The 26029-nt window shown below is 42.2% G+C and overlaps 1 protein-coding gene across 3 annotated transcripts in view; it reads right to left on the bottom strand.

The window, feature by feature from the left end:
* The window catches only part of zswim5 (zinc finger, SWIM-type containing 5), a 65046-nt gene extending 44802 nt beyond the window's left edge, over positions 1–20244 (bottom strand). The window contains exon 1 of one of the 3 annotated variants that reach the window (XM_021613289.2): positions 19667–20244. In XM_021613289.2, coding sequence (XP_021468964.2) covers positions 19667–20165 — 499 coding nt within the window. In that variant the 5' untranslated portion in view covers positions 20166–20244. The remainder of the gene's footprint in view (positions 1–19666) is intronic. The other 2 variants (XM_021613287.2, XM_021613288.2) reach the window with 2 other exon arrangements.
* Between the last annotated feature and the right edge of the window lie 5785 nt (positions 20245–26029).

Here is a 26029-nt window from a genome sequence, read left to right as displayed (position 1 = left end):
ACCTGTGCCCCTGCACATTGACTCTGTACCAGTACACCCTGTATATAGCCACACTAATGTTATTTTACTGCTGCTCTTTAATTTCTTATTTTTATTTCTTACTTCCTCCAGCTTTATTTTTACCAGACACTTATTTTTCTTTAAACTGCATTGTTGGTTAAGGGCTTATAAGTAAGCGTTTCACTGTAAGGTCTACCTACATCTGTTGTATTTGGCACGTGTGACAAATACAATTGTATTTGATCAATTCCAGACTGGTCACTTGACAAGCAAGTAAAAAGAAGAGCATCTACTGTATAAAAGAGGATTTATACATAGCCAAAACATCTTAACAACAATCTGAGTCTCCCCATTAGAAATGTGCATAATGTTTCACACATAGCTGACTGCCACAGAGGCCTCACTCTCATTCTTTCTTTGTCTCTCCCTTTCTCCTGTTTCTACCCTCTGGCAGGATATTTGACCCCTTCTTCAACACATTAGCCTTCCCTGCAGTCCAGATGGAGAAAATTAAGTTTCCATGCGAACTGGCCACAACTCCCAGCACACAGAAACTCAGCTGGATAAAAGGCTTGTATGGGAGAGGCTGGTTGCTCTGTGGCTGCATTTCCTCCTCTCCAAGTTTTATGTTACATGGCCAGTGACGATGCCACTCTCTAAATTTGAAGACTTTGACAGAAGGGAAGTCGGAGGAGTTTTTGCTTGGCTTCACACAATCCTTTAGTAGCCCAGGATATGGGTTGATTGATGATCTCTCCCTACTCTCAATCACTTTTTCCATTCCTTGGGCTGATTTGCCTTCTCTTTCCATGGCCTTTTTATTACCCCTGGTGATATTTTTGCATTTCAAATCAAATGACATCTTATTTGTCACATTCTTGGTAAACAGCGAACAGTGAAATGCTTACGGAAACTTCCCAACGTTGCAAGGAGAAAGAAGATGGCAAAACAATAGAAAAGTAACAATAACATGGCTATATACAAGGGGTACCAGTACCGTGTTAATGTGCGGGGGTATGAGATCATTGTGGTAGATGTGTACATATAGCTAGGAATAAAATGACCGATTGTAAACAGTAGCAGCAGCATGATGAGTCAAAAAAAGGTTGTACAAAAAGGGTCAATGCAGATTGTTAACAAAATAGATAGACTAACTATTTAGCAGCATTATGGCGTCGGGGTAAAAGCTGTTCAGGGTCCTGTTGGTTCCAGACTTGGTACCTCGGTACTGATTGGAATGCAGTAGCAGAGATAACAGTTTACGACTTGGGTGGCTGGAGTCTTTGACCATTTTTAGGGCTTTCCTCTGGAGCTTGGCCCCAGTGATTTTCTCGATCGTCCACATTACCTTCTGTAGCACCTTGCGGTTGGATGCCAAGCAGTTGCCATACCAACCTGTGATGCATGCTCTCAATGGTGCAGCTGTAGACATTTTTCAGGACCCGAGGAGGACCCATGACAAATCTTTTTAGAGTCGTTCAACCTCTAAAAGCACAAGAAAGAGGATTTCGACCGACACCATCCCAGATTGTTCTGAAATTGTTTCTGTGGTTAGGAACAGATAAGATTAGCATTCCTGCAATACATTATTTTGTTGAAATATAAATTTGATCTCTTAGAAATTAAGTTAAAAGTATTGCACCCAAATCGATCATTTTACATTTAATGGATTCCTATAAATATAGTACCTAACATCCGATTTGGTCCAAACGTTTTTTGAAACAATGAGTAAGACATGAGGAATCCAAAGAAATGGTGAAAGGCCACCCACAGACGTCAATCCCACTCCAACATCAGTATTAACTCTGTAATAATAATCTCCAAGCTGGCCACAATAAGTCACATTGCAGTAGCAGCAGCTTGTGATAACAACTGTATAATATATACCTGCTGGAATGAGGACTAACAGGATAACTCACCACTGATGCATGATGGCTTCAATAGGAACTAACATTTGCAGTCATTCTCCTTGACCCTGTGTTGTTGGTTTGAGCAGGGAACAGTGTATGTGTGCGCGGAAAGCTGTTAGCTCCAATAAAAACACGAATAAAAGGCGGAATGGTTAGTGACTGACGCACATGACACACCAGCGGGTATGAGCATGGGGCCCTCTGCGCCAGCCAGGGAATGGAGAGGAGGAGGAACCTAAACATTACCACTGGGCCCAACCTATCAATATGGTGGAAGCTAGAGATCAGTGATAGATCAGTGGAATGAATAAACCCATTATCTCCCTGTAGAACAAGGAGCATATTCTTCCACAAATCAGGTCTGTAAACGTGTGGGATCTGGGCTGAGCAGTGTGTATTACTGATAAAGTCAAGCAATCAGAGGGTATTGCTGGGCAGGAGGCGTGCAACAAATGCAAGGGGGCAAAGTCACATTGATTTTCAACATTTGAGAATGCACCGAACCAAAGGTAAATCATTGTTATGAAACCCCTACAGACAACACATGTTATATGAGAGGGGTGGAATGTGAATGGTGCTGTAGCTGGTTATCATCTTGTTCCAGTGTAAACATGAAAACAAGCAGCAGTAACTGGGGACTAGATCTGAATACATGTGGCACATGAGAGGAAGAAGCATGGCTATACAGTCAGTCAGTCAGCATGGCTCTTCTTTACATGGTCTGTCCTCAGGGTCAGTCACTAAAGCTTATATAACACATTCCCACAACTTCACAGCAACATTGTGTTGGCCTAGCAACTATAGAGCCTGTGTGTGTGTGTGTGCGTGCGTGCGTGCGTATGTGTTCACCTTGCTTTATCAGAAGGAGCATTTTGTACTCTCCCCTGATTAATCCTTTTGCATACTTAAGCCCCCCCCCTCCCCACCTCTCCCTTCCCCTGACCAAATTAATTTCTCTCCTTTGATAGAAACAGAAAGGGATTTTAATGGCTGTGCCCTTCAAACCTGAGAGTTCTAATAAGTGTGAAGAGAAGATCTGTTTGACTGATTTTCTTTAAGGCTTGCAGGCATGGAATTAATTGTCTTGATTAAATATTGTCTGTCTGGGCGATGAGAGACGGAGCAGAATTAGTGGTCCCTTTTTAAAAACTTGTATAGGTTCTGAGTAATATTTGACCTAGAATACAAAGACAACAATGAGAGTAACCACTCTTAAGACAAAGACCTTCAGAAATATCCACCTCATTCTCGAACGCTTTCATAACATGGAAACTATGCAACAACTTCCTCTGCACACTCACATTGTCATAATTCATATGCGTGCCACTAGAAATCCCTGCATTAGCATGTTTCTGTTATCTGATAGATCCTGAGAAAATAAACCATATTACTGGCCTGCTAAAGTGCCTGGACCTTGAAGGCTAAATTGACGATAAAAAGAACCATAACTGATCCAAATGACTCCCCAATTAGGCAGGCTAGATGCAGTTTTTTCTTTTTTATATATATACTTTGTTTTTATTGTAGGAACACAATTGTAGACATTTCCTAGTGATAGCCTTTTTACTGGCTGCCAGTAGGACAGTCAAGAGGTACTTTTCTCTATTGTGTAAGTTATCAGGTATTTCCATGTACAAAGAAATGAATGTTTGTTCTATGTCAAATCCCATTATTTTTCCAATGTTAGATCTTATTTCTCCCCAGTAAATTTCGATTGCGGGTCAAGTGCAAAAGATATGAGAGTGGTCCCCCCTCAATAGACCGCATTCTCTCCAACAAGGGTGTAGTGAGATAGTCTGTTTTGATTTCAGTTTAGGTGTTATGAAGAAACGTATAACATTCTTCCAACAGAATTCTCTCCATGACCTTGAGTTGGTGGAGCTTTGTTGAGTCTAATATGTTCAACCATGTTTCATCAGTTATTTCAATGTTAAAACCTCTTGAAACTTACCCATCCCGGATGCGGGAGAATTGTCATCAACTACACTAATTAGCATAGCGCAACGGTCAAAAAATATTACTAGAAAATATTCGTATTCATGAAATCACAAGTGAAATATAGTGAAACACAGCTTAGCCTTTTGTTAATCACCCTGTCATCTAAGATTTTGAAATTATGCTTTACAGCCAAAGCAAGACAAGCATTTGTGCAAGTTTATCGATAGCCTAGCATAGCATTATGTCCAGCTAGCAGCAGGAAGCTCGGTCACGAAAATCAGAAAAGCAATCAAATTAACCGTTTACCTTTGATGATCTTCGGATGTTTTCACTGACGAGACTCCCAGTTAGACAGCAAATGTTCCTTTTGTTCCATAAAGATTATTTTTATACCCAAAATACCTCCGTTTGTTGGTCACCTTATGTTGAGAAATCCACCGGAAATAGTGGTCATGACAACGCCGAAAAACATTCCAAATTATATCCATAATATCGACAGAAACATGGCAAACGTTTTTTATAATCAATCCTCAAGGTGTTTTTCAAATATTTATTCGATAATATATCAACCGGGACAATTAGCTTTTCAGTAGGAGTGAGAGGAAAAATGACTACCTCTGTCTTTTACGCAGGAATCACGCTGAGAGCCCTCAGCTGGCCACTTACGCAAAATGTAGTCGTTTACGCTCATTCTTCAACATAAAGGCGTGAAACTATGTCAAAATGCTGTAGACACCTTAGGGAATACGTAGAAAAAGGAACCTGGTTGATATCCCTTCCAATGGCCAATAGGGGTGCATAGGAACACAACGGTTTCAAAATAAGAGGCACTTCCTGATTGGATTTTCCTCAGGGTTTCGCCTGCAATATCAGTTCTGTTGTACTCACAGACAATATCTTGACAGTTTTGGAAACATTCGCTGTCAATTATATGCATATTCTAGCATCTGGTCCTGAGAAATAGGCGGTTTACTTTGGGAACGTTATTTTTCCAAAATTAAAAATAGTGCCCCCTAGTTACAAGAGGTTGTTAAGTTCCTCCTCCCATTTCTTTTTAATATAGTTTGTAGAATGTTTCTTTGAGGATTGAATACCCAAGTAGAGATTTGAAATAGTTTTTTTTGTTACTCCCCAAGTTGTATGCGTTAGTGAATACTTGGATTAATTTAGGTTACTCTAACTTCCGCGACGCATATAAGGCCCTGCCCCGCCCCCCTTTCGGAAAAGCTGACCACGACTCCATTTTGTTGATCCCTGCCTACAGACAGAAACTAAAACAAGAGGCTCCCACGCTGAGGTCTGTCCAACGCTGGTCCGACCAAGCTGACTCCACACTCCAAGACTGCTTCCATCACGTGGACTGGGAGATGTTTCGTATTGCGTCAGATAACAACATTGACGAATACGCTGATTCGGTGTGCGAGTTCATTAGAACGTGCGTTGAAGATGTCGTTCCCATAGCAACGATTAAAACATTCCCTAACCAGAAACCGTGGATTGATGGCAGCATTCGTGTGAAACTGAAAGCGCGAACCACTGCTTTTAATCAGGGCAAGGGGTCTGGTAACATGACCGAATACAAACAGTGAAGCTATTCCCTCCGCAAGGCTATCAAACAAGCTAAGCGCCAGTACAGAGACAAAGTAGAATCTCAATTCAACGGCTCAGACACAAGAGGCATGTGGCAGGGTCTACAGTCAATCACGGACTACAGGAAGAAATCCAGCCCAGTCACGGACCAGGATGTCTTGCTCCCAGGCAGACTAAATAACTTTTTTGCCCGCTTTGAGGACAATACAGTGCCACTGACACGGCCTGCAACGAAAACATGCGGTCTCTCCTTCACTGCAGCCGAGGTGAGTAAGACATTTAAACGTGTTAACCCTCGCAAGGCTGCAGGCCCAGACGGCATCCCCAGCCGCGCCCTCAGAGCATGCGCAGACCAGCTGGCCGGTGTGTTTACGGACATATTCAATCAATCCCTATACCAGTCTGCTGTTCCCACATGCTTCAAGAGGGCCACCATTGTTCCTGTTCCCAAGAAAGCTAAGGTAACTGAGCTAAACGACTACCGCCCCGTAGCACTCACATCCGTCATCATGAAGTGCTTTGAGAGACTAGTCAAGGACCATATCACCTCCACCCTACCTGACACCCTAGACCCACTCCAATTTGCTTACCGCCCAAATAGGTCCACAGACGATGCAATCTCAACCACACTGCACACTGCCCTAACCCATCTGGACAAGAGGAATACCTATGTGAGAATGCTGTTCATCGACTACAGCTCGGCATTCAACACCATAGTACCCTCCAAGCTCGTCATCAAGCTCGAGACCCTGGGTCTCGACCCCGCCCTGTGCAACTGGGTACTGGACTTCCTGACGGGCCGCCCCCAGGTGGTGAGGGTAGGCAACAACATCTCCTCCCCGCTGATCCTCAACACTGGGGCCCCACAAGGGTGCGTTCTGAGCCCTCTCCTGTACTCCCTGTTCACCCACGACTGCGTGGCCACGCACGCCTCCAACTCAATCATCAAGTTTGCGGACGACACAACAGTGGTAGGCTTGATTACCAACAACGACGAGACGGCCTACAGGGAGGAGGTGAGGGCCCTCGGAGTGTGGTGTCAGGAAAATAACCTCACACTCAACGTCAACAAAACTAAGGAGATGATTGTGGACTTCAGGAAACAGCAGAGGGAACACCCCCCTATCCACATCGATGGAACAGTAGTGGAGAGGGTAGCAAGTTTTAAGTTCCTCGGCATACACATCACAGACAAACTGAATTGGTCCACTCACACAGACAGCATCGTGAAGAAGGCACAGCAGCGCCTCTTCAACCTCAGGAGGCTGAAGAAATTCGGCTTGTCACCAAAAGCACTCACAAACTTCTACAGATGCACAATCGAGAGCATCCTGGCGGGCTGTATCACCGCCTGGTATGGCAACTGCACCGCCCTCAACCGTAAGGCTCTCCAGAGGGTAGTGAGGTCTGCACAACGCATCACCGGGGGCAAACTACCTGCCCTCCAGGACACCTACACCACCCGATGTCACAGGAAGGCCATAAAGATCATCAAGGACATCAACCACCCGAGCCACTGCCTGTTCACCCCGCTATCATCCAGAAGGCGAGGTCAGTACAGGTGCATCAAAGCTGGGACCGAGAGACTGAAAAACAGCTTCTATCTCAAGGCCATCAGACTGTTAAACAGCCACCACTAACATTGAGTGGCTGCTGCCAACATACTGACTCAACTCCAGCCACTTTAATCATGGGAATTGATGGGAAATGATGTAAATATATCACTAGCCACTTTAAACAATGCTACCTTATATAATGTTACTTACCCTACATTATTCATCTCATATGCATACGTATATACTGTACTCTATATCATCGACTGTATCCTTATGTAATACATGTATCACTAGCCACTTTAAACTATGCCACTTTGTTTACATACTCATCTCATTTGTACATACTGTACTCGATACCATCTACTGTATCTTGCCTATGCTGCTCTGTACCATCACTCATTCATATATCCTTATGTACATATTCTTTATCCCCTTACACTGTGTACAAGACAGTAGTTTTGGAATTGTTAGTTAGATTACTTGTTATTACTGCATTGTCGGAACTAGAAGCACAAGCATTTCGCTACACTCGCATTAACATCTGCTAACCATGTGTATGTGACAAATAAAATTTGATTTGATTTGATTTGAGCTGCTCGAGGGTCAGTCACTTTTATCTCACTTAAGAAATAGTGTCGGGGCCTCCCGGGTGGCGCAGTGGTTAAGGGTGCTGTACTGCAGCGCCAGCTGTGCCATCAGAGTCCATAGCTCTGTCGTAACCGGCCGCGACCGGGAGGTCCGTGGGGCGACGCACAATTGGCCTAGCGTCGTCCGGGTTAGGGAGGGATTGGTCGGTAGGGATCTCCTTGTCTCATCGCGCACCAGCGACTCCTGTGGCGGCCCGGGCGCAGTGCGCGATAGCCAAGGGTGCCAGGTGCATGGTGTAGCCTCCGACACATTGGTGCGGCTGGCTTCCGGGTTGGATGCGCGCTGTGTTAAGAAGCAGTACGGCTGGTTGGGTTGTGTATCGGAGGACGCATGACATTCAGCCTTCGTCTCTCCCGAGCCCGTACGGGAGTTGTAGAAATGAGACAAGATAGTAGCTACTACAACAATTGGATACCACGAAATTGGGGAGAAAAAGGGGGTAAAAAATTTTTTTTTTTTTTTTTAAGAAATAGTGTCAAGTGCAAAAGACCGCATTCTCTCCATCTGTAAAAATCTTGTTTATCCAAGCCATGTTTTCTGGAAGTTATCCCATTCCTTATAATTGTACTGAATGATGTGATGCCTTTCTGCGTCCATTGTTTAAACCTGCTGTCCTGAGTTGCAGGGATGAAGCTGGGGTCGTATGCGGGCCAACTCAGCAGTTTGAGCTCTCTAAATTATTTTGTTTATCTACCCTAAACCATGTCTTCAGAGAGAAATTAATCCACTGATTTTGTCTATTGTATATTTATTTTACCACGTCCTCATTTCCCAAAACTGACTGTATGGGTATCTCTGTCAAAGTAGTCTTCCATTTGGATTCGTATTCTGAATTGCACCAACACACCAGAGGTCTCAATTGGGCTGACACATAATAATATTTTAGGTTTGGTAAGGCCATACCCCCACAGTTTTTTGGTAACTGTAATGTTGTATATCTAGTTATTGGTCTTTTACTGTTCCAGATAAACATTGATATCCATTTATCCCATTCCCTAAACTGTTTAGGTGGGATTTCTATGGGCAGTGATTGGAACAAATACAGTAACCTTGGCAGGATGTTCATTTTGATGGTTTCAATTCTACCACTAAGATCTAAGGGAAGTGAATTCCACCTGTCTAGGTCATCATATATTTTCTTGTTAATGTGATCGTAATTCAGGCAATAAAGTGTGGGTGTATCTTCTGGTAGATACACTCCAAGATATTTAATGGATGAAGAGGTCCAGGTGAAGTTATACCTACTCTTCAGCTCTTCCTGTGGGGTATAATTATATACTAGGGCCTGGGTCTTGTGTACGTTAAGCACATGAATATGTTCCAAATGTTTGTTAAACATCCATCAATCTAGGTACACTTGAGCCTGGGTCTTTAAGGAATAACAGAACGTCATCAGCATACATACATATCTTATGTTCACTGTCTCTTATTATTCCCTCTAAGGTTGGGTCCTGTCTTATTGCCTGTGCTAATGGTTCGAGGTACAAGGAGAAGAGCGTGGGTGAAAGATTACAGCCTTGTCTTGCCCCTCACTCTAATTTTATCGTTCGTGTCAAATTTCCATTTATCTTTATTCTAGCGGTCGGACATGAATACAGTGTTTTGATGCACTGTATCACTTCTTTGTTGAAACCAAATCTTTCCATAACTTGGAATAGGTAATCCCATCCCACTGAAACAAATTATTTTTCTGCATCTAGGCTGATTAATATTGCACTTGTCTTATTCTGAGTAATGTGGTCCATGACATGTAGTGTTCTCCTTATATTGTCCTGTGTCTGCCTATTTTGTATGAAACCAGTTTGATCTCCGTCAATCAATTCTGGGATTATGTTCTCCATTCATTTGGCTATTATTGATGCATATAGTTTATAATCTGTGTTAAGAATTGCGATAAGTCTATATGAACTGCATTCTTTCTCATCTTTACCCTCTTTTGGGATTACAGATATGATGGCCTCTCTCCAAGACGGTGGGAGACCCCCCTCCTTCAGAGTCCAGTTAAAACAGGCCTTAAGTAGAGGTGCTAATTGTTCTCTGAAGGTCTTGAACCATTCTGAAGGGAAGCCATCAGTGGCTGGAGACTTGTTGACTTTTTGTTGAGATTTTGCTTTATTAATTTCTTCTGTGGATATTTCTAAAGTTAGTCTATCATTTTGCTCTGTCCCAATTGACGGGAGATCAAGTAAGTTCAAAAAGTGCTCTATTGTCTGTGCATCTGCCTTCTCTGGTTGCTTGTACAGATTTGTGTAATATGATTCAAATGCATTCTGTATTTCATCTCATTTGCATGTGATCTTTTTTGTTTTGGGGTCTTTAATTTTGAAAATGGTATTCTGTGCTTGTTATTTCGTGAGTCTCCATGCTAGTAATTTGGTTTCCTTTGAGCTTGCTTCATAATATCGTTGTTTCAGGAACCTAAGCTTTTTCTCTAATTCTTCTCTATAAATCTGGGTAATTTCCTGTTTTACCTTTTGAATCTCTCGTAATATAAGAGGGTCTTTGTATTGACTATGAGATCGTTCTAAGTTTCTTAGGGTTTCCTGTAATTTCAGCATTCAGCAGTTTATGTGCTTTAATCTTTTTCTTGAGAGATGATGTGGCTATGATCTTCCCTCTAATAACCACATTAGCTGCATCCCACAATATAGCAGGAGATACTTTCCCATTATCATTATTCTCCAGATAGATGTTAAATTCTGTCTTTATTGATTCCTTGAATGCTGGATCATTCAGCATGCTTGTATTAAGTCTCAATATAGTATTTCTTGGTTTGCTATCAAGGTGAAAAGTTAAGTAAACTCCATTATGATCTGATAAGTCGCTCTGCCCGATCCTACAATCCTTAAGCCTGTGTCTATCTGCACTGTACATAAAAAAGTAGTCTAACCTGGAGTATTCAGTGTGGCGGGCTGAGTAAAAAGTATATTACTTATTGGTCTTGTGTGTGTCACGCCATACATCGAGCAGTCCTAGATCCTGCAGTATCCTATTGATCTTTTTGGCAACTAGGCTCATTTTCCTATTTTGGTTTGTGCTGTCCAGTTTTGAGTTTAGAATTGCGTTAAAGTCCCCTCCACAGATAAGAGTGCCAGTGGTTTCTGTGGCAATTAAATCAAACACATTCCCGTAGAAGACCATTACTTCTCTTGATGGCACTCCCCAGTCCGTTTACATTGAGACTTATGACCTTACTTCTCTTGATGTCACTCCCCAGTCCGTTTACATTGAGACTTATGACATTAAATTCCCCATGATGCATCGATATAAATAAAAAAAACTGTGCACCATATCTGCCTGCTTATCATGAGCCTAAAAATGAACGACAAATCAAGAACGATAATAAAGTAAACCAAAGTAGGAAAATACTTTGGTTTTAGGACTCCCATGTCAGAGGACTGTCTCTTGCCTCTGGGGTTTGAGGGGATGAGCCTGTCCGCAGAACGGGCCCCTCGCTCAGATATGAAAATGCGTGACGTAGTCACAAACAAGACCTGGTGGAACCGAAAATAATAAGGGCGCCTATTTTGTCGCTTATACACATCGGTTAATTACAAGTGAAAACTATATTGGTCATGCTTGCATATCATGAATACTCCCCTTGATATTCCCTTCTGTCGCCCCGTTGTCAATGTGTCATTAATCCTTAGCTAATATACAGTGGGGCAAAAAAGTATTTAGTCAGCCACCAATTGTGCAAGTTCTCTCACTTAAAAAGATGAGGCCTGTAATTTTCATCATAGGTACACTTCAACTATGACAGACAAAATGAGGGGAAAAATCCAGAAAAATCACATTGTAGGATTTTTTTATGAATTTATTTGCAAATTATGGTGGAAAATAAGTAAAAAAAATTGCGCTAGCATTAGCTATTTCGGGTTCATCGACGATTATATCTTCTACTGTCTTGTTACGGGCTGTTGTTGTAGCTCCGCAACCTTTTCCTATTTTCCCCTTTTGCCTAATGCTCAGAGTAAATTGTCAAATTTAGGGGGGGAAATACAGACCGATGTGCAGTACGAAAAACTAGGCAGCCATTTCCTACGTTACGTCACCGGAAGCCCTGATGCAGTTATTTCTAAATTAATATGCATTCAAAACACCGGGCTTATGAGCAGTTATTCAAATGACATAGGCTATTCCCTGTGGTTTACAGACTAGAGTTTTGTACTCCCTTGAAAACAATAACATTCTGCATTGCATTGTGTTGTTGTAGCCTAGGTAGGATACATTTATTGTCCCTAAAAAACAGAATCAATACAGTAGCTTTTTGAGCTGCGTGTCCGGGGACTGGAGCTGACATAACGAAATCATAGGTAGCCTATCTGATCACTTTTTTCCCCCACAGTGTAAATTAACACGATATATTCTCTTTATAAATGGATGGGTTAATGGGCATACGCTTCTAACTTACATGGAACCCAAACCGGCTGTGCGCGTGCACCATCGTGCATAAATATATTTTGTCCCCCCACACCAAACGTGATCACAACACACAGGTTAAAATATCAAAACAAACTCTGAACCAATTATATTCATTTGGGGACAGGTCGAAAAACATTAAACATTTATGGCAATTTAGCTAGTTAGCTTGCACTTGCTAGCTAATTTGTCCTATTTAGCTAGCTTGCTGATGCTAGCTAATTTGTCCTGGGATATAAACATTGAGTTGTTATTTTACCTGAAATGCACACGGTCCTCTACTCCGCCAATTAATACACACATAAAACGGTCAACTGAATCGTTTCTAGTCATCTCTCTTCCTTCCAGGCTTTTTCTTCTCCTGACTTTATATTGCAATTGTCAACTTTGTTCAACCTTGTTCGTCTTTCAGTCACCCACGTGCCATCTCCTCATTGGTTATACCATAAACCAATGAGGAGATGGGAGAGACAGGACTTGCAGCATGAACTGTGTCAGAAATAGAACTGATTTCTATTTTAGCCCTTGGCAACACAGACGCTCGTCGGCTCACGCGAGCAGTGTGGGTGCAATAATTGAATAACATAGATTTCTTAAATTTATTTTGCAACGCTCACAACGCGAGCGGCGTAGTCAGCCAGTTACGCTATACGTCTCGAGTCTGTCTGTCGTCATTGTTCTGTTGCGCAATTACACAACTGGCCTCTCCGCCGCCTAGGCTATTCCTCTTAAATCGTGTGCAGTCCCAGGAAAAAATAGAGTACAAAAGCTGGTTGGACACTTATTTCCACATATTTTATTCACCGAGAACCTATTGGAGGACAAATGCACTCTTGCTTGCGGAATGTAAAATAGGCTACAGCATTAACGAGGGGCGGGGAGTTGGAAAGGAGAAGCCTATAGTAGGCTGCCTATCTAAACACTGAAAGGCTACATCCTGACTAAATACACCATGAGTGGGCTGCTAATGTACCATTCAGGACCTTCTAAACTATCGAGAATAGACCCAAACTGATCCAAATAGTTGTAGAATCAGGCCTAGGCTGTAGTCTATGCAGTTATTTCGGCATGAAACAAAACAGGATGTTTGAGCGGTTATTTAAATTAGCCTAGATCACTGCAGTTTACTAGTCTTGCTAACAACCGCCTCGCTGTGGTCACGTGGGTTGCGAGTCAGCCAGGCTAGCAGTTTACAGCCTATAGACAATAATTGTGTACTCACTTGTTAACAATAATACATTTCTCATTGCACTGTGTTTTTGTAGCCCAGGTAGAAATAATCATTTTCTCATCTAAAAATGTAGGCCTAGGGCTAATCAATAGTGGACAGAGCCAGAACAAAATCAGTTGGGAGAGTTGATTTCTATAAGCAGGCCCGTTTTTTTCCACAGGACCACGCATGCACGTGCATGAATTTAACATTTCAAATTATACTCCACATACATTATCTTCACACATTTGAGATGCTTTTTCCTGACAGATGCAACTCAATAATCAACTAGGCCTATTACCACGTGCGTTGACCATAAAGCTGGCTTGACAAATAGGCATATGCAGTTGTGATTTGAAACAATCCACATTTTTTTAAATAAGCTAAATGGTCCTCTGTGGCCAATTCAAACTCTCTGGTAAAGTATTTTGAAGGATTTTAGTAAGTAATTATTATATACATTTTGGCAAAACATCAATACACTATAGGGGAAGCCGGCATCCGAACAGTGCATTGTTCACCAGCCAACGTTCCTTTTTACTTTGCAAGTGTCTGAAACCAGAGATCTGTATACAATGATAAGGTGATCATGTCTCCTCCCTAACAACGTGAGTCGTTGGTCCAAAGTCGAGAATGCAGGCGACAAGGTTAGGTCTGCATATTAGAAACGCATTGTGCTTGTTCAGAGCAGATTTTGGCAAAAGTGGGTTCTCTCGCTTCATTTCTTCCTCTCAGCTGAAACTGGAGAGCAAAACAGCACCCCTTTGTCTTACTATAAGTGGCCCATGTATCTGATGCTGTCTGGCCAGAAAAGGTATGACATGCCATACTCTTTTTGCCCAGACAGCATCAGATACAATACATGGTCTACACCAGTGGAGGCTGAGAAAGGGAGGGCAGCTCATAATGGTTGGAGCGGAAGGAATGGAATGGCATCAAACACATGGAAACCATGTTTATTGTGTTTGATACCATTCCACTTATACCAATCCAGCCATTACCACAACCCTGTCCTAACCAATTCAGGTGCCACCAACCTCCTGTGGTCTACACATACTGAGACAGAGGGGCACTGTTTCGCTCACTTGGATGCTTAAATCTGAGAATCTTTGTCGGCATGCGTCTCGGTCAAATAAATAATAAATATTTCTATATTTATTTGGACGGGCAAGGGGGTCCGGTAGGGCGGGCCAGGCCCCCTGGGGCCGGCCCTGATAGTGGAGCAGAATGTAAAACAGGCCTACAGAAAATTAACTGTCAGGGAAAGTTTAAGAGAGAAAGTGCATTGGTGTGATCACTTTTGGCCAGTTATGATAACATTGTTTTACTGATGCATTGCCATTTGCAAACAGTTGCACAGGACAGACAGAGAGATGAGCACAGTAAAACAAGACCCAAAGGACTTGACAACCATTAGAAAAATGGAAATCACTCGCAAACCATTTGAGCAACGAGGCAATATTGACATGCTGTAAAATATGTGCTATATTATTTTTCATTTGGCCTACACATGTACATTGAAGTAGCCTATTATTATCAGTTGTCAATATGACAAAAAACACACACTGAATGGACTTGTTACCACTTTATTAATAGGCAGCATGCAGTAGGATATGTTGATCAGATGATTGCAATGGTGGAAAAAGTATACTTGAGTAAAAGTAAAGATACCATGATAGAAAATGACTCAAGTAGAAGTGAGGCACCCAGTAAAATACTACTCGAGTAAAAATCTAAAAGTATTTGGTTTTAAATATACTTAAGTATCAAAAGTACGTGTAAATAATTTCAAATTCCTTATATAAAGCAAACCAGACGGCATAATTATAATTATTATTTTTACGGATAGCCAGGGGCACGCTCCAACAGTCAGACATAATTTACAAAGCATGTGTTAAGTGAGTCCGCCAGATCAGAGGCAGTAGGGATGACCTGGGATGTTATCATGCATGATAAGTGTGTAAATTAGACAATTTTCCTGTCCTGCTAAGCATCCAAAATGTAATGAGTACTTTTGGGTGTCAGGGAAAATGTATGGAGTAAAAAGTACATAATTTTTTAGGGATGTGGTGAAGTAAAAGTAAACGTTATCAAAAATATAAATAGTCAAGTAAAGCACAGATACGCCCCCAAAAACAACTTAAATCAAATCACATTTTATTTGTCACATGCACCGAATACATTGGATGGCCTATATAAGTAGTACTTTCAAGTATTTTTTACTTAAGTACTTTACACCACTGGTTGATTGACAGGAGTAGGACTGTAGAACAACAAACTCTCCTCTAGTGTTAATACTCACAAAGGTTTTATAGTTAAACTATAGGCTACATAGCCTATCGTTACACTTATACATGTTTACTTTACTTTTATGCTCTATAAATTGACTCCTAATAATTTACTCCAGCATCTTGAGGCAAGTTTGCCACCGGCGGGCTGCAGTAGGGAAGTAAAGTGGAAGTCGAATCCATCACTTCTGTTGTTTGGCTGTTCCATAGCAACATTTGAAAATTAGCTGGATAAGGCTAACTATGAGTAGTGACATGAGGAGCAACAAATTAATATCTGCCTCAAATCGAGCCAAGAAAATCGAGCCAAGAAACAAGCTCCAAACTCACTTGAGTTTGGGAAAACATACAGTAAGGGCACGAAAATAAATAGAAGGGGTCTGCATCAAAAACAAATAGCCTAAGTAAAGTCCATTAGCAGATGCACAGATTTACTAACGATACATATCCATTTTATAATGTAGACTAGACACTATGGGTTAGTCATTAGCGAATGGGTAGTTTTCATTTTGTAGTAGGGAAGTAGAAGAGCCCAAATGTAACAGAATGAGAGGAGAGAGACAGACAGTTAAACAGCCGTCTACCCACAGCATTAACATGGCATCATCTAGTATAAACAACTTATTTTGCCATGTGTCATTTCTAACGAAACACCAAAAACACACAAAAATGCCTTCCACAATACAGGTGTTACAAATGAGATGCCAAGATGGAAAAACAAAAAGACATGATCGTACTCAGCCCGCACCCTGCCACACAAAAATCCAAGAAGTGGGTGACTCCTGTTTGAGTCATGGCTGAGGTACATCATCGATGACTAGGAATGGACCTGGCTGAGCTCAATCACTTCCTTTTACTTACACTTTAGTCATCTAGCAGAAACTCTTATCCAGAGCGACTTACAGGAGCAATTAGGGTTAAGTGCCTTGCTCAAGGGCACATACAGATTGTTTTTCACCTAGTCTGCTCAGGGATTCAAACCCAACAGGCCCAACAGTCTTAACCGCTAGGCTGTCACCCTTAAACCCTCTCTTCATAGCAGAAGCCCCACATGACTTGAACCCCCCCCCCCAAACATTGTCACAGGAATCTCAAGAGCTAAATTGCATAATCCAGCATAAGCATGGCTTCGTCTCTAGTGGAAATCGGTGAAGCTTCAAAGAGGGGGACCTATTACGGCTTTATGAAACAACGTGGTGAGGTAGAGAGAGGACCATGTTTATAACAATCCCCCCCACCACACACACAGACCCTCCTACTCCCCCTTCTGTGAACAAGGGCTTTTTCTACAGCTGGGTAACAAAGCATGACCCAATAATCCTGAAGCCTGACTCAAAGCTGGAACCTCCTCTCTGAGGACTTTATAAGATTCTGCCTGGTGATGAGGAGACTGCTAGGCATGTGTGGGGGATTATACACAAACACACAACCAGCTTTGATTATTCTAATTATGACTAAAGCCCTGAGTAGATTATGAGCACAGGCTAATATGTGCAATGTGATGAGTTCACATGCAATACGGGACTTTAGAGTTAAGCACACCAGACAAAGGCATATATCTGGGCCAAACTGGTATTCTTGTCTTTCAACTGATTACGCAGTTATACTAATTAATTTTAAAAATCCAAACACTGAATGTATTTATGAGCCACTGCATGCTAACTGTCCTGACTGCAGATGAGTTTGCCCCCATCGACACAAATAAAAAGCGCTGACTAAGGACTTTTGGGCTTACTGTTGCAGCATGTGAATTACAATTCTGGTGAAAAGAAGTGGTGGGCCCATCCAGACATGAGGCAATGGAGAGAGAGAGAGAGAGAGCGAGAGCTAGCAACAGGCCTGCTCCTGTCCTGTTCTGACAGTTGGCTAAATGTCTCAAGGCAGGTAACAAGGTTTTGGATGACTAGGAGTGGAATGTTCTGTCTGAACTATCAAACAAGCAAGGAAGACGTGCCAGTCGTCGAATCTAGACTCACGGAGTATACCAAAAGGTAGAACATAAACGGGCTGCATTCCCAAAGATGACATGTTCCTGGGTTTCTCCACCGCTTCATATAAGCTGTTAGTTTGTAAACATCCCATCTGCTTTGCAGGCCTGGAGCACCAGGCAGAACCCTCTAAATTAAAAATCACATGCCAGGAGACCCACAGCATGGTTAAGATACAGGGAGCTGGTTAGTTCTGGCAGTCACAGAGAGCAAGTAGAAAACTATCCTAAATATTTTGAAGGCACAAGCAACCCTCATCTGTAGCTGGTTTATACCATAGGAATGTATGCACTTTGTAGAAAGGCTTGGTGGTGTAAACAAAGTTAATGTACCATAGTCTTTTTTAGACAAATATAGGATTGGAAATACAAGATGCACACAAAAAAATGGCAGAAAAAGATTTCATTTCTACTTTATAGAAATCTCAGGGACCCATATGTGAACATTTACCTGCTTTCCATTTTGCTCATAAAAAGGTAAACACAGGCCTGTATTGACCCGGAGGAAAAATACATTATTTACGGCTAACACTGGTAAGTGTCTCTTTTGAGGCACATTATAGCTTATATTTCAAGGGACAACTCAGACTCCACTGTGCTGATGTTGGTTGTATTTTCATACTCAGCCACACATTTCCATAGCGAAATCACTTGAGTTCACAAATTGACTGTCTCTCGTCAGACACATATCTGCATAATTCATGTGGATTTTATATTTCTACATGCTATCATATTTCCTTATGCCTTACTGAACTTTGGGATTTATCATAATGTTTTTAGAATTGAATATGGTGTGCTTTATTATTTTCAAGTAATATTGTACAGAAACAATATGAAATCAAAGCATTTCCACATAGGCCAATAGCCCAGTCTTTGCTGTAACCTATAAAAACGTGTTCTAGGCCTATTCCGTTCCCAGTTGTCGGGATCTGTAAACCCACATGTTTATCTGGCTCTTCGCCCTAGCCCCAAACAAAAGTTAATCAAACCCTCCATTGGTTTAGATAATGAGGATTTGATAAGTCTAACATTTTATGGAGGCAGACGCATGAATAAAACAATTGGAGAGAGGAGCCGCTGAATTGTCCCTTGGTCGAAAATAACCCTCAGTGGTGGCTATTTTGCAGTGATCGCATTGGAAATGCGAGACGGATATTGATAATCTCAACTGGAAAGCTATTGTGTAGCAGAGGAGCTACCCTGAGACACATTTTCCCAGCACTAATATGATTTGGTAAAATTTAAGGCATCCGGATCTATTTTAATACTTCTAAACTTGCGTTCGATGCTTGGTTAACATAGCACAAAAAAAATGTCCATACTAGATTGGATACGAGTCCTTTGTCTTGTCCAACTAGCAAATAAACAAAAGATATAGGATTTGGATCAAAGCGGCTTACGTTGGTTTAATTATAATAAGATAACCAATAACCGCCTTTGTCTAACACAAACTACCCTTTATCTATCAAAAAGACACAATCGAGTTGTAAAATAATAAAAATGTAAAACTGACTAATGGAGATCCATTTTATTCGCGTGTGTTAGATCCCCTCAGCGGCCAGTCCGGCGCACGGAAAGCGTAGCCTTCCATACTGTAGCCCTAGACGACGGAAAAAAGTGCTAAATGTTGCCAACACATAGCTGGGTCGGCTCAATCGACTCAACGTAATGTGAAGCGAGTCAGTGCTATATTGAGGCTATGGAAATTATACTTTGTCTCAGTTCGTGAGGTTAAAACCAGTCACATTTTAACAAACGGCTACAATAAAGGCTCCTCAACTGACAGCCCTTTAATTTATTAACAGCTAAACCGATACAGACCAACATATCCTGCTTTCTACTGAAACAGAGTAGCCTAGCCAGACATCTGAATTTGCAAATCGAATGTAGATCATTCTGCTCACTTAATTCGAACCGAACCAAATTAATATTGGCGTATGCTAAAATTGCATCAACATAGACCAGGTTTTCAATACTTTTGTTTGTATGGAAAAACTTATAATTCCTAGAAGCCATCCGACCCTTCCTTGACCGAGTTAGCTGGTACAGATTCATGTGAAAAGCTGTTTAAGAGGAGAAGAGGGACAAGGGCAAAGTGCTGCTTTTGTTCCACTTACCGACTTGTAAGACATTTTCCACACAACCAGTCTCCAAAAGTCGTATGCCTCGGCGGAAAGGCAGTCCATCTCCGGTGCCAGCTGCCCCGGCGGCGGCCGTCGTATTGGTAACCCCTCCAGGGACAGACCCGGATCCAGCGGGAGCCACTGTGCCCACCGCCGGACCCTCTTCGCCTGCGACGCGGCACTGAAACGACGAATACATACATATTTCCCTTTCGTTCCTCGGAAAGGACCAGTAGACTATACGGCGCTGTACGGGCTCTGGGATCCGCTCGAAGCGCTCCTCCACCCTCTCAAAGGCCCATTTCTCCGCTACAGCCTTCGCGGCACAGTCCAACAGAGATTCCGGGCAGCGAAACCGAGAGTTCGGAAAACCCGGACCAGGCCCCGGACCAGGCCCTCGAGGAGCCGGGCGCAAGCACGGTCGCTTGCTGGCCGGGGGTAAAGATAGATGAAGTGGCGGCTGAGGCGGTAGCTCTCCACGTCCCTCCGCCATGACGTCCAGATAAACACTGAGAACAGACGACCAGCTTCAGAATTGCACAAATGAGACACTGCACAACCGGAGAGGAGGGAGTGGGGTTGAGGGGGTGTATACGTCACCACCAATAACAAACACTCCCCAATCGCGATACTGCACTGACAACGCGCCACCGCTACTGGCCTCTTGGTGTGTGTGTGTGTGTGTGTGTGCGTGCGTGCGTGCGTGCGTGTGTGTGTGTGTGTGTGTGTGTGTGTGTGCAGTGCCGCCTCTAGCCTTCTGGGGGCCCTAGGCGAGATTCTATCATTTATTCCATGGTGAGAAAGTTTTGAAGCTAATTTCCTGCAATTCTACACATTTTGCCATGATTAATGCCATGTTCATATGATATCTGTTTGAGAGTGACTACAAAAGCAATGGGGGCCCCCTGGAGGTTTAGGGCCCCTGAGCACATGCCCTGTATGGCGGTTGGTAATTTGGTAATGAATAGGCCTACTACAAGATTTAGATAGCTGGCTAGACTACCTAACCTAGCAATTTTAAATAATTAGCTGACATTTGCTAATTGGGTGACTAGCATAACAACTGGACAACTGCTGATGCACTAGCAAATTCCGAACTTGCACCCTGTGTATTTATACTTTTCTAACTCTCAACAGTAAACTGACACTCTGACTGAGTTCATAAACCGGACGCAGCACGTAGTCTGCCTGTTGGTTTGGTTGGTGTATAGGAAGAGGTGGCTCTGTGTGTGCAGTCTGCAACAAGACAGACACATCATGCTCACCTCAAATTCAACCTTAGCCTATATATTCAAATTATGAATGACAACCAAAATAACCACATTAGTGTCCAATAAATCATAAAGAATGTTTTGAAATAAACATGACATTATGGAAATAAAATGAACACATCCAAGTAGTGAAAACTTCCCTCCAGTAAATCCCTGCCTATGCTGTATAGACCTATTTTACTAATAAGTATCTTTCTTTAAGATGTATTACAAGCACTGACTTGCAAATCAAATGTACACCATTTACTTCTAGAATAAATGTCAATGTTTCCAAGGCAGCAAATACTCACTGGGTGTCAGATCTGGTGAATTGACAGGCCATATTCACAAACATTTACAAATATGCCAGAACTGAGAAGAGGACATATATTCAAACATTTAAATTAATTAAATAATATCCATAATAATATTCACCAAGATACAGTGCATTTGAAAAGTGTTCAGACCCCTTCACTGTTTCCACATTTAGTTACGTTACAGCTTTATTCTAACATTTATTCAATAGTTTTTTCCCCCTTCATCAATCTACACACAATACCCCATAATGACAAAGCAAAAACAGGATATAACAACAACAAAAAATGAAATATAACATTTACATAAGTATTCACAGACCCTTTACTCAGTACTTTGTTGAAGCACCTTTGGCAACGATTACAGCCTCAACTCTTCTTGGGTTTGACTCTACAAGCTTGGCACAAATGTATTTGGGGAGTTTCTCCCATTTTTCTCTGCAGGTTGGATGGGGAGCGTCGCTGCACAGCTATTTTTACATCTCTCCAGAGATGTTCGATCGGGTTCAAGTCCAAGCTCTGGCTGGAGGGCTGGAGTTCTGGCTGGACCACTCAAGGACAATCAGAGACTTGTCCTAAAGCCACTCCTGTAGTGTCTTGGCTGTGTATTTCGGGTTGTTGTCCTGTTGGAAGGTGAACCTTTGCCCCAGTCCTGAGTGCTTTGGAGCAGGTTTTCATCAAGGATCTCTCTGTACTTTGCTCCGTTCATCTTTCCCTTGACACCTGACTAGTCTCCCAGTCCCTGCCGCTGAAAAACATCCCCACAGCATGATGCTGCCACCACCATGCATCACTGTAGGGATGGTACTAGGTTTCCTCCAGACGTGGCGCTTGGCATTCAGGCCAAAGAGTTCAATCTTGGTTTCATCATACCAGAGAGTCCTTTAGGTGCCTTCTGGCAAACTCCCAAGCGGGCTATCATGTGCCTTTTACTGAGGAGTGGCTTCCGTAGGGCCACTCTACCATAAAGGCCTGATTGATGGAGTGCTGCAGAGATGGTTGTCCTTCTGGAAAGTTCCCCCTTTATCTCCACAGAGGAACTCTGGAGCTCTGTCAGAGTGACCATCAGGTTGTTGGTCACATCTCTGACCAATGCCCGATTGCTCAGTTTGGCCAGGCAGCCAGCTCTAGGAAGAGTCTTGGTGGTTCCAAACCCTTTCCATTTAAGAATGACAGATGCCACTGTGTTCTTGGGGACCTTCAATGCTACATAATTCTTTTGGTACCCTTCCCCAGATCTGTACCTCGACACAATCCTGTGTCGGCGGTCTACAAACAATTCCTTTGACCTTATGGCTTGGTTTTTGCTCTGACTTGCACTGTCAACTCTGGGGCCTTATATAGAATTTGTGGAGTGGTTGAAAAACGAGTTTTAATGACTCCAATCTAAGTGTACGTAAACTTCCGACTTCAACTGTAGACAGGTGTGTGCCTTTCCAAATCATGTCCAATCAATTGAATTTACCACAGATGGACTCAAATCAAGTTGTAGAAACATCACAAGGATGATCAATGGAAACAGAATGCACTTGAGCTCAATTTAGAGTCTCATATCAAAGGGTCTGAATACTTATGTAAATAAAATAAACATTTCTAAAACCCTGTTTTCGCTTTGTCATTATGGGGTATTGTGTCTAGATTGATTAGTGAAAACAAATATTGAATACACGTTACAGCCTTTAGAATAAGGCTGTAACGTAACAAAATGTGGGAAAAAAGTGAAGGGGTCTGAATACCTTCTGAATGCACCGTATGTAAAATACTCATATTGTATATACAACTGGCACATTATAGTCAATACCGTATGTGGCGTGAGTAACTACCAATGTAAAAAATAACCTACAGTATGTAGTCTAAAACCTCTTTAGCAGACTAATACACGGATGATTTAGGACGACCTCTTGTGCACTCTTTTCTTCGAAAATGTAATGGGTGGGTGTTGGTGGCAGGGAAGTCAGGCGCAGGAGATTCGAACTTGGTATAAACGGAGTTGTTTAATCAGTGCTTCACAAAACTCCAAAACCAAAATGACAAAATAATAAAAAGTGGGTACAAAACCTGTCGCGCACCAATACATAAACATACAATAAAACAATCTCCGACAAGGACATGAGGGGAAACAGAGGGTTAAATACACAACATGTTATTGATGGGATTGGGACCCAGGTGTGAAGGAAGACAAGACAAAACCAATGGAAAATGAAAAATGGATCAGTGATGGCTAGAAGGTCGGTGACGTCGACCACCGAACACCGCCCGAACAAGGAGAGGGACCGACTTCGGTGGAAGTCGTGACAGAAAACTGAAAACACTGGTAAAAATAAGCATGGTACATAATCAGAAACGGGTAAAAATAAGCATGGTACATGATCAGAAACTGGTAAAAATAAGCATTGTACATAATCAGAAACTGGTAAAAATAAGCATTGTACATAATCAGAAAGCCCTGAATAAGTATACATATTATCTCCAATAATGAAGTTTAAATCAGCAAGTGTCTCTGATCAATCATGCAGTCCTCATTTAGAGACAGTGACAAACATTATCAATGCTCGATTAAACCCAGACTGAGTGACTGAGTGGTATTTGCTCCAATTAACATTGTTATGAATAATTCATACAATGGGAATTCACAAACTGTACACACAAAATGAGGCTGTGTGTGTTTGGGAGATTCATAACATTGCCTTGGCTTGTCACAATGATATACTTTTTAAAAACTTTTTTTAAATTGTCATTTTAGTCACCCAGGACTAACTAGGTGAATAGGGAATAGGGAATCGTGAATTTACAGTTGTTTTACTTTTAATCAAACACCTTTTTAGTCAGTCTGTGTACATGAAAAATAAATATGTTCATCTATATTTGAAGTCACTCTAATACTATTCTGGATTTTCCCCCATTGAATTTTTCAGCCAGCCTTTCCCATAAATATTTTACATAAAACTGTGAAAGTCGAGGTATTATTCTTCATCAGTGATGAAGAGCATAGATGTCCTTGGGATCCTTTCCAGACCTTAAAAATATATAAATGCATCTCAAGGGTGAGAGGGATCAGAATCAGACAGGCCTCTTCGTGAAGAGAGAGGTACGACTTTTACAAAAAAATAGAAATAAAAGGAGATTGGCATGAGGATGATTAGCAACTCAATGTCTGTGGTCAGGCATTGGTCAGCTCCTCTCCTCCCTACATGCCACCCCATGACTATTTGTGATGAAATATAAAGTTTCTGAAAGTTTTTCACTAGCTGACAATGTCTCACACACACACAAAAGGCAGAATATGCAATTGTGTGTGTGTGTTTTGAGGCCCTGGCCCCTCACCTTATTCCCCTACAGGGACAGGGACACTTCTGGAGGCTGCTGTTGTCCCTTCTCTCTCTTTTCTCTCTCCCTTTTCTCTCACTTCTCTTTTCTTTGAGGAGGTCGTGTCTCTTTGAGGCTCCTGGCCAAGGAGCTGTTTTGTCAGTCAGTGGAGATGAGATTGCCTGGCCTCATTGTGCTTCGAAGCTCACAGGGATCTATAAAGCCTCTTTCTATCTTAAAGAGGGCCAGTTCTGGAGTCCAGCTGAGAGCTGTGTGAAGGGTGTGAAAAGGGAATCCGAAAGGTTCTTCCATCATGGGTGGCCCCCAGCAGTCCGTCTATGCTCCTTGTGGGCAAACACCCACAGATACTACGTATGAGCCATCCTTGTATAAGGAAGATAATGTTTTAGCACAGGCTGGACGGTGATAGTTAATGAGGGAGATCACACATTTTGTGGCGTTTGAATGGGGAAAACGATGACAGCTCTTTCCACGGCAATGATAAGAGATGACAGTGATACAGGAGGAGGTTTTGGGTAAACACAGTGTATGTTTGTTGGTGTGTTCTTAGACAGAGCAAACAGCAGGTATGAGAGTAAGTAATGACAGGACTCCCAGCATGCCTGCTACGGTCCAGTCGAGTGCATAGAGGGAAAGATAACAGGATGACAGCCCACCACAGAGACAGGACACCATCTAATGCTCTGCTTGTGTTTGTGTGTGTGTGTGTGTGTGTGTGTGTGTGTGCCCGCTTGCACAGCTCTTCCATAATCCTCCCTTCATATTTGTTCTGTCAGGACACTATTCCTTGCAGTGTTCGATTGTGATATTGATACAATTGAATGACCAAAAAAATAATATTTTTTTCTCCATGTATTCCATTTCTACCTAAACATTGTTAGAACAAGTACTTGGAACCACCTCAGCCTCTATCGCCCTCCACCACATCCCTGCTCTCTTTGTATACGTCTGTGTCCCCTGTCTCAAAGAATCCCCTTTTGGCGCATAATTACATCGAACAATGGCCCAAACCCAATGGTGGATGCAACCAGTTACCAAGGCAACGATTATGATAAATTAAGGGGAGACAAGACAGGTAATTGGAAAAAGATTGATAGGGGACAAGGGAGTGGAAAAAGCCTATCAAAGGATATCTCAGAGGGAATTACAATTGCATAATGACAAGGCTTCTCTTCTTCCAAGCTGATAGGCCCTCGTTCGTCTGCCACAAGATAAAGGCCAGAACTGCTCTCTTTGTCATTCTCCTGCTATATTGACATCCACAAATATAGGCTTAGTGTTGTTTGATGACTTAATGGCAAACAAGGAATATTCAAATCAGGGTTTGAGGTATAAGTGATCTCTCAGGCAGGTGAATGTGCTATTATGGTGTGGTTAGTGTGTAATGCACTAACCAAAGTATTGTGTTGCATTCTACAGCTGTATCTACAATACATGACATCTGTAATGATGTATAGTCTTATTCA

Source organism: Oncorhynchus mykiss, chromosome 8 (genome assembly GCF_013265735.2).
Source record: "Oncorhynchus mykiss isolate Arlee chromosome 8, USDA_OmykA_1.1, whole genome shotgun sequence".
NCBI classification, from domain to species: domain Eukaryota; kingdom Metazoa; phylum Chordata; class Actinopteri; order Salmoniformes; family Salmonidae; genus Oncorhynchus; species Oncorhynchus mykiss.
This window is presented reverse-complemented; position numbering and strand designations above follow the sequence as displayed.